This window comes from Hipposideros armiger, unplaced genomic scaffold, assembly GCF_001890085.2.
Source record: "Hipposideros armiger isolate ML-2016 unplaced genomic scaffold, ASM189008v1 scaffold_307, whole genome shotgun sequence".
Lineage (NCBI taxonomy): Eukaryota > Metazoa > Chordata > Mammalia > Chiroptera > Hipposideridae > Hipposideros > Hipposideros armiger.
The window spans coordinates 1,555,514-1,565,476 of NW_017731657.1; the positions used below are offsets into that span (position 1 = coordinate 1,555,514).

The 9,963-nt window shown below is 37.5% G+C and overlaps 1 protein-coding gene across 1 annotated transcript in view; it reads right to left on the minus strand.

The window, feature by feature from the left end:
• Positions 1-9,926, minus strand: part of HS2ST1 (heparan sulfate 2-O-sulfotransferase 1) — a 183,263-nt gene extending 173,337 nt beyond the window's left edge. Inside the window, exon 1 of the mRNA XM_019659916.1 lies at positions 9,423-9,926. Within this exon, the coding sequence (XP_019515461.1) occupies positions 9,423-9,546 (124 nt within the window). The 5' untranslated portion in view covers positions 9,547-9,926. The remainder of the gene's footprint in view (positions 1-9,422) is intronic.
• Between the last annotated feature and the right edge of the window lie 37 nt (positions 9,927-9,963).

The following is a 9,963-nucleotide window of genomic DNA, read 5'->3' on the forward strand; positions in this document are numbered from 1 at the left end:
CATGAGCAGCCAGCAGCCGCCGTGAGTGGCCGTCCAGAAGCCAGTGACTGATCTGCCTCGCCCGGAAAGAGCCAACTTGGGCCAATGAAGCAACGTCCTCCACAACTAGACTGAAGAACAAAAGGTCAGCAACTTGTCTGTTCCCCTTCCCCCAATTCCCCAATAAAAATCTTAAAAAAAAAAAAACTCAGTTAATCCTAAAGAAGGCAGAAAAAGAGAAAAAAACAGAAAGCTAATAATAAGTCAGGAGATATGAGTATAAACCCAAACATATCAATAATTACATTAAAAGTAAATGCTCTCAATACCCCCACTTACAAAGGAGATTGTGAAGTTGGATGGAAGCCCCAACTATTGGGTTGTCGGAAAAGTCATGACATATTTTTCTGTTTTTTGTTACAAAAATGCGTTCATGATTTTTCCAACAACCCAATATTTAATACATGCTGCCTATAAGAAATCTACTTTAAATAAAAAGACACAAAAAATGGGAAGATATCCCATGCTGATGCTAGTCAAAAGAAAGCTAGAGTGGCTATATTAATATCCGACCAAGTAGTTTCAGAGCAAAGACTATTACCAAGAACAAAGAGTGTCATTTCATAATTAAAAAGGGGTGAATTAATTAAGACATGACATTCCTAAACATTCATGCACCTAGTCACAGTACATCAAAATACATTAAGGAAAAAGTAACAGAACATTAAGGAGAAATAGATAAACCTACAGTTGTCACCAGAAACTTGAAAACCACTCTTTCCATAACTGATGGAACAAGCAGGCAGAAAGAAAATCAAGGATATGGAAGACAAGAACAACTTTACCAATGAACCTGACCTAACTGACATTTACAGCATACTCCACCCAAAAACTGAATACACATTTTTCACTCTCACCCAGAACATTTACCAAGACAGTCTATATTCTGAGTCATAAAACAAGCTTAAATAAATTCTAGTATTTATTCAAAAGGATTCAAAAAATTCAAATGTTTGCTCCCCTTTCCATAGTAGACAGTTGTAACTGTTGACTGCAAGCTAAAAGCCCCATTTCCCAGCCTCCCTCCTTGCATATAGATGGAGACTACTCCTCATCAATAAACTGAAGGTAAAAGATGCCAGAGTTTAGAATGGGGAACCTCCTCATCTTTGTCTTGTCTCTTCCCTAGGCTGATAGCGGAGAACTCTGAAGTGTGAGGGGATGGCAGAAGTACATGACAGAAGGCATCCAAGTCCCTGAATCAGAGAAAAGTCATCTCTCAAAACGATAACCTAATACATGAATGAGAATTAAAGTCATTTATTGTGTTTAGCCAATAAATTGTGGACTTTGTTTTAAAAACAGCTAGCATTACTCTAATTCAGGAAGCTTCTAAAAAGTTTTATGCAGAGGAGTGACATGATTTGATTTACATTTTAAAAGGATCGCTCTAGCTGTTATGTTAAGAATAGTTCGTAAGGAGGCAAATGTGGAAGGAGACAGACTAGTTAAGACATGGCAGTAATCCAAGGAAGAGATGGTGTCTTGAATTAGGGTGATAATAGTGCAAGTGTTGAGTAGTTGTCATATTCTAGAAATATTTTGAAGGTAAAGCTAACAAGCTTTTTCTGACAGATTAGACGGTGGGTGTGGGAAAAAGAAAAGTCAAGTAAACCCTTAGCAATTGGAAAGATGGAGTTGCCATCAACTGAGACAGGGAAGGTCAGAGATAAAATGGACTAGGATTAGAAGAGGTGAGGCTCTTAGGATTAGACAGAGATATCAGAAGATCCATTTTGAACACTGAGTTTGAGAAGTCTACCAATTATTCAAAGAAAATTTCAAGTGGGCCACCTAATTACATCCATCTAATGTTTACGAAATAGGTCTGAATTAGAAATACATATTTGGAAGTTGTCAACATATAAATCACCAACTATGAGAGTAAACAGAGATGAGTTCCAAGAACTGATCCCTGGGGTATTCTAACATTAAGTTGTTTTGAGGAGAAAAAGGAGAATCTAACACAGGAGACAGAGACATGACCAGTGAGTTGGGAAGAAAGCCAAGAGAATGGCATCTTGGAATCCAAGTAAAGAAAGTCTATCCAAAAAGAGGAAGTGATCAACTGTGTCAAATTTTGACAGGTCAAGTGAGATAAAGACTAAAAATTGCTCATTGGTAATTCTATTCTTAATTTTTTGAGGAACCTCCACACTGCCTTCCATAGCGGCTGCACCAATCTGCATTTCCACCAGCAGTGTAGGGGGGTTCCTTTTTCTCCACAGCTTCTCCAACTCATTATTGTTTGTCTTGTTGATAAAAGCCATTCTAACTGGTGTGAGGTGATAGCTCATTGTGGTTTTTATTTGCATTTCTCTGATTAGTGATATTAAACATCTTTTCATATGACTATTGGCCATCTGTATGTCCTCTTTAGAGAGGTGTCTATTCAGGTCCTCTGCCCATTTTTTAATTGGATTCTTTGTCTTTTTGTTGTTGAGTTGTATGAGTTCCTTATATATTTTGGATATTATCAGAGGCATTGTTTGCAAATATCTTCTCCCATTCGGTTGGATGCCTGTTTTGTCGATGGTTTCTTTTGCTGTGTAGAAGCTTTTTAGTTTGATGTAGTTTTACTTCACTTGCCTTTGCCATCAAATTCATAAAATGCTCTTTGAACCCAAGGTGCATAAGTTTAGTACCTGTTTTCTTTTATACCAGGGGTCGGCAATGTTTTGAGACAGAAGAGCCAATCCTGTCTCTTACAATTCAAAAATTACTCAAGAGCCATAAAACAAATGAAATCACCATTATGTGAATATCCTTTAAAATTTTTATAAATGAAACTATGAGTTTCATTTTCATTTTCGATTTAACTTCAGAGCCACATGTATGTACCCAAAGAGCCGCATGTAGCTTGCGAGCAGCAGTTTGCCGACCCCTGTTCTACACAGTTTATTGTTTCTGGGCTTATGTCTAGGTCTTTGATCCTTTTTAAGCGAATTTTGGTACAAGGTGACAGATAGCAGTCTAGTTTCATTCTTTTGCATGTGGCTTTCCAATTCTCCCAGCACCATTTATTGAACAGGCTATCTTTTCTCCATTGTATATTTTTGGCTCCTTTGTCGAAAATTATCTGACCATATTTATGTGGGTTCATTTCTGGGTTTTCGATTCTATTCCATTGGTCTGTATGTCTGTTTTTCTGCCAATACCATACTGTTTTGATTATTGTTGCCCTGTTGTACAAGCTTAAGTTAGCGAGTGTGAAGCCTCCAGCATTATTTTTGTTTTTCTTAGAATTGCTTTGGCTATTCAGGGTCTTTTGTGATTACATACAAATCTGATGCTTTTTTGACCCAGCAATCCCTCTCCTGGGTACATACCCAAAAAAATCTGAAAACATTTATCTGTAAAGATATATGTTCTCCGATGTTCACTACAGCTTTATTTATGATGGTCAAGACATGGAAACAATCAAAGTGTCCTTCGATAGATGGTTGGATAAAGAAGATGTGGTATATATACACAATGGAATACAATTCTGCCATCACAAAAGATTAAATACTGCCATTTGTGACAACATGGATGGATCTTGAGATTATAATGCTAACAAACAAAAGTCAGACAGAAAAAGTCGAGAACCATATGATTTCATTGACATGTGGGATATAAGACTGAAAGCAACAAAGGAACAAGACAAACAAACAAAGAAACAAAAACTCACATAGATAATAGTTTAGTGGTAACCAGAGGGTAAGGGGGGAGGGAGGGAGGTGGTAGATAAGGGCAAATGGGGTCAAATATACAGTGATGGAAGGAGAACTGACTCTGGGTGGTGAACACACAATGTGATATATAGATGATGTATTACAGATTTGTACACTTGAAACCTATGCAATTTTACTAACCATTGTCACCCCGACAAATTTTAATTTAAAAAAAATTGCTCATTGGTCAAAAGAAAGTATTGTTTTGGTTTTTTGTTATTGTTGTTGTTGGGAGAATAACATGTTAATATGCTAATGAGAATAATAGCAGAAAGGGAGGAAATTATGATTAGAGGAGAATGAGGGAAAACTTCTGGAACTATGTCTTTAAGTAGGTGAGGTAGCAGGATCAAATGCACAAGTGCCCAACAAGCACTTAATCTATAGTTAATAGAGTATATAAATACAGTTACAAAGTACATAAATACAGTTATAAGGTACATAAATACAGATACTTATAAATAATTAGGCTACAGTGAGCCATGATTATAAAGTCCATCTATAAGGGCTTCTAAAAGTGGTCTTTCTGGAGAGCAGTGTTTGAATATTCATTATTATTTCCATTTCAGTTAAGTATCAAAAAGCTATTAGAAGGCTCAACAAAGTGGAAGACGGACATCCTGGGATTACCTTAATTGAGATCAACTGTTTCCGGTAACAACTCCACAGCAGTAGATATTCTAGCTAGGACTCATATAAGTAAGGCAACAACAAGCAATTCTAGAATAACGACATTCCAATTATTCAAAGTCTTCTAAACAGTCACTACTGTGAGGTTTTCAAACAATTTCAGAAGTAGAGAAATCTATCATTCTTGGAAACGTTTTAAAGGTACTGTTGTATGGTTTCAGGCACTTGTAAAAACTACCAAATTCCCAACAGCAGTCTCAACTTTGGCCCTAGAGTTAATTCATTAATTTAGCAGGGTTAATAAGCTGCTGAGTAACATAATTTTCACCAATGAAAATGGCTACATAATCCATACTGAATTACTATCCTTATTTAAAAGATTATGTCCTAAAGCATTTATAAGCTTATGCAGGCATATGAACAACAAATATTTTAAATTCTTAGGCCCTATAGAAAATAAATTATCAAGCACATAATTCTAACATTTATGTAACAAAGGTTTCATTGCACTATTCTATCAGTCAGCATTAGCAACAGGTGTTCTCTTGAGCTTCAGAAAGAGCTACTTTGTAAAAAAGCAACAAATTCTGACATGCACAGTTCTAAGTAAACAGCTAAGTAACTAGTAAGTTAAGCAACAGTTTTCATTTTGACTTCATGTCATCTTCCATCTCATTAGGAAAATTAAGTATACATTTTAATAAAATGAAGTATTTTCAATGTAACACGCCTAAGAAATTTTTTCATAACTAATGTGCTTGTATCCTAAATGTAACTCATAAACTGCATGTTGTAATGTTAATACTAAAAGCAAATAAACAAAAACACACTCCATTAAATATGAACCATCTACCACAAATCAGTGATTCTTACCATTAAAATAATCTCACACTCCTTTGCAAATCAGATGAAAGCTATGCATATATTGGGTTGTCAGAAAAGTTATGATGTGTTTTTTCTATGTTTTTCATCGCAAAAATGTGTCATGACGTTTCCGACAACCCAATAATTTCGGAGAATGCATGGATGCCTTGAAGCCTATTTATGGGTCCTTGAGGTTTAAAGAATCTCTGATTAGCAGAAAAGAATAGAGTCCAAAATCGATCCAAGAACATACAAAAACTTTATATGAATAAAAGAAGAGCTGTAACACACAATGAAAAAAAAGGATTCTTTATTAACATAATCTTTACCTAAGTGGCTATTTACAGAGAAATTACAATAAATCTCTAGAAACATGAATGCTTTAAAGAGCTAAATGTAAAAAAACAAAAATTATAAAATACTATAACAAAATATAGACAATGTACATAATCTCGGTTGAAGGAAGTCTTCTTAAGCAACATAAGAAACGTACTTGCCTAAACTGATAGATTTGACTATAAATTTTATAACTTCTGTATAAGCAGAATACACCATTAAGTCAAAGGGCAAATGACAGACTTGGAGAAAATCAGATGTAAAACATATGACAGATACACGATTACTAATTCTAATATTAAAAAAAATAAAAATTGGTAAAGATAAACCACCCAATCGACAAATGAAACTGAACTAACAAGTAAATGATGTTCAACCTAATTAGAAGTTAAGGAAATGTAAATTAATGCAACAATATATCATTTCACAGCTTCAGACTGGCAAAAATTAAAAGCTTATAGCATTCAGTGTTTGTGAGCTGGCAGTGTAGATTACAGTAACCTTTTGGAAAATAACAGATTTTTAAATCTATTAAACTATGAAATACATATATCCTTTGTCCCAGCAATCCCACAGATAGAATTTATCCTAGTGAAAACAATACCAACACATAGGAGTTAAATAGGCATATAAGGATGTTTCTTGTAACATTTTTTATAATAGCAAGAAAGGAAAGAAAAAGAAGTAAAAAAGGTGAGGGTGGAGGGTGGACTGAATGTCCACTATTGACATAAATAGCTTAATAATTTATGATACACACATACTATGCAGTATTACACTGCTATTAGAATAAGTCAAATGTGTATGTATTGACTTGGTAAGATGTCTATAGTATTATATGAAAAAGAAAGGACGATTCAGAGTAATATGTATACCACGATCCCATATTCATTAAAAAAAAACAAAACCAAAAAAAAACTGTATCATTCCTGTCTATATACTTGATTTCCCAAGTGTTGAACTCATCTATTGCTCTATTAGAGATCTCACCATCAAAACACTCTCAAATCAAGGTGTGTAAGGCATTATCAAACAATACAATTCTTTGGAATCTTCTACAACAAAGAAGACAAACAAAAACTACTTTTAAGAGCAAAAATGTTTAATAGTTTTTCTAATGCCAAAATAAAGCATGCTTTTTAATATTGTGATTTTATACTTATAGAAAACAACCATGGATTTTTTTATTTTTCCTGTAGCAGAAATAAGCTATCCATTTCAGTTGCTTCATTGGGTAATATAATTATGTTCATTATACAGATATAAACAAGGGCCAGACATTACACTAAACCAATTCCTTTGTGTCAGAAATTGGATTTTCTCAAAATGATATTCATTCTTAGCAATAAATGCTGTTAAACATTGGTATTACAGTTTAAAAATTCTATTCAAACTGCCAAATCTTAGTGTAATGTTAATATAAAGTCTCAAGCAGCTAATATAAAGTCTCAAGCAGCCTGGTATACTTAAATGAACCCTTGATTTGAAATCAGACATCCCTGGGTTCCAACACTGGTTCTGATACTTACTAGCTATGTGGTCAAGTTATAGAATCTTTGAGTCTGTTCCTGCATCTGTAAAAATGGCTTTCTATGGTATTCTTAGAAGATCAAATAAGAATTATCACATAGGAAAGTGCCTAATACAGAGTCTGGTTGTCAAACTTCCTTCTTCTGCCTTCCTTTCCTAAGGAATATTACTAACTGGAAACATTTATTTTAGTACTGTCTTTTATAAGGCTTTTTTTTTAAATCAAAATATTGCTGATAAAAAGTTATAATTTGATATGTTTTTGCATCTCCAGAGAATTATTAGTTCCTTCAAGTGCTTTGTATTTGAGGCTCCTTTTCTTGGCTCATTTTTGAGAATTATTTAGTTTGATCCATATTTATTATTTCTGATGCAATTTAAAGGTATATTTCTTGTAAAAAATTAAAAATTAAAAAAAAAACATTGTTTTCTACCTGTGGCTTTCTAGATCTTCAGATAACTCTCTTTTTAAAATAATTCAGGTTGTGCCTGTGGAAACCACTTTCAAGTATTATGAAGAAAAATGTTAGGCAAGGAAAGAAAATAAAAAACTGAGGTACCCTAACCCACTGTAATGTGTCTAAGAAATCCATATAGTAATACAACAAAGAATAAGTACAAATTTTAATTTTAATATAACTTTCAAATTTCTGTAGGAGTCGTCTTCTTTTTCTGTAAAGATGGGTCATTAATGAGACTAGAATATGACCCTGAATGCTGCTAAATGGATCCAAACAAAAAGAAAAAGCATATTGGCCAACCTTCAACATTTAGAGTGAATATTTTTTCCATCATATAAGACATATATTAATAAAATCATAGTAAATAAATTTGATATCTCTTCAAAACTGTACAGGGTAAGTTTTACCCTAGAGTTGAGGACTAGAATTTATCCTTAGCTCCTCTTGGACTTTAGTTGCACTTCAGTTAGATCTGATGCTCTTTGATGCACAGCTTTGTAAAATGTCTCCAAGGCTTTTGTCTACCAAAACCACAAATAGTCAGCTACCACTGGTAATATTACAATTGTTTTCTGATACATTTTTCCTAAATACTAATCATCACCTACAGCAGCATCTAGCTGTTCATAGTCTAAATTATACTGCTGCTGGTATTTTATTGCTTGCATCGCAAAAAGTATTTAAAATGATGCTGAGGTGAAAGTGTATGGATAAAAATACTTCGCATTAATTTTCCATACTCAAATTACAGCCTCTTGAGCTGATTTTTAAGTGTCATTTTCCTTTTTAAATCAAAATGCTTCGCTGACATTCTTTTAACACTAACTCCCCATCCCAAGCTCCTCCCAAAAGCCAAAGTTCTCTACTAAATTGCAAGTACCTATTAAATCTGTGCATTTTTCTGGTCTTTCATAACTCCACACTCCAACTTTTGTACTTCAGACCTCTTCTCCCATTAAAGTAAGCACTGTTAACTCCTTAAGGTACTTAGCCATATGGTTACCTTTTTGCATACTCTTACTTTTCCTTTCATAAACTTTAATCTCAATAATTCCCCTTCAGTGTTCCCACCTCTTCCAAATTCACATCAACGTTGCCGCGAAGCAGTGCACATATATCGTATATCCTTATCTGAACCCGAAATGTTAATAAGTTTAGCTCCACTAAAAAACAATTTAAACGCCTGGATGCCTCGTTTCAGTACCTCGCTGAAGCGCTGTTATTTGCTTTCCGGTCCTACCTGGGCAGCCTATTTTCTTCTGTCAGTTGTGTGGTCCCTTGCTGCCCCCAGCACAAGAGTGCAACTCACTACAGCGTATTTCTTTCACTCACCATCATTCTAGCAACTCCCTCCATTTCTGCGTATCTATCCCTTAGTGAACCTCCCCGTTCCCAAAAGATTCCGTCTCCAGGTGCCCACTTCTCAAATTGGGAATACCCGTCGTCTCACACTGCCGGGCTTTTTGGATGACTTCTAAGAGAACACACGGGCTGGGCGTTTCTGTCTCCTCCAGCAGTGCCCGCTCCCCACCGAGTTCGGTCTTCTCTCGCTCTCTCCTCTCCCTGTGGAATGCCTACTTTGGGGGTAACCCTTTCGCCCCGAGCCCAACCTTGCAGCCTCTGCCCCGCGACCTCGCGAGCCCAGCACGTCACTCAAGCTTAATTCACCGTGCTTGCAGCTTGTGCTCTCGATGTCCCCCAACCCCAGCTCTCGTTGCAACCTCTTTCAGCCTCCTGCCCCGAGCAAGACCTCAGGTTAGGCGAACGCCCACTTGCTCCGGTTGCAACACCTCCCTGGCCCGGCCCCTTCCACACCGCTCACTCAGCCCGGAGTGGCTCTGCTCCTCACCTAGCTTCGATCGGGACTCCTCCAGTTTCTGGATTTGGTTCTCCAAGAAGAGCATCGCCACCGCGAAGGCCACCACCGCCAGCAGCTGCAACTTGGGCGGCATCATAATCCTGAGGAGCCCCATGAAACCCGCTGCTCGGGATCAAGACATACCGCGGGGGGCGGGGAGCGGGGCCCCAAGAGGCGAGGGAGACGCCGGCAGGAGCCCACCGAGCGGGTAGAAAGGCAAGGAGAGCGCGACAGCGAGGGAACCACCGCAGCGACCCCCCTTCTTGCCTCCCCAGTCCCCCGCCCCCAGGCACCAGCACCAACGCCGCTGGTGCCCGCTTCTCCTCGGCCGACTCAGCGGCCGCCCCCTCCAAAAGCCCGCGCAGCAAACACTGCGCGAAGCGGCTGCCGGGCTCTCGCCTCCCTCTGCTGCCTCAGTCACCGACCCCCGCGCCTGCCTGCCTGCCTCGCTCTCTTCCTTCCTTCCCTCCCTCCTTTGCTCGCGGCCGCGCGCTCCTCCACCAGCGATGCGGCTGCGGCTGCGCCGCCCCCG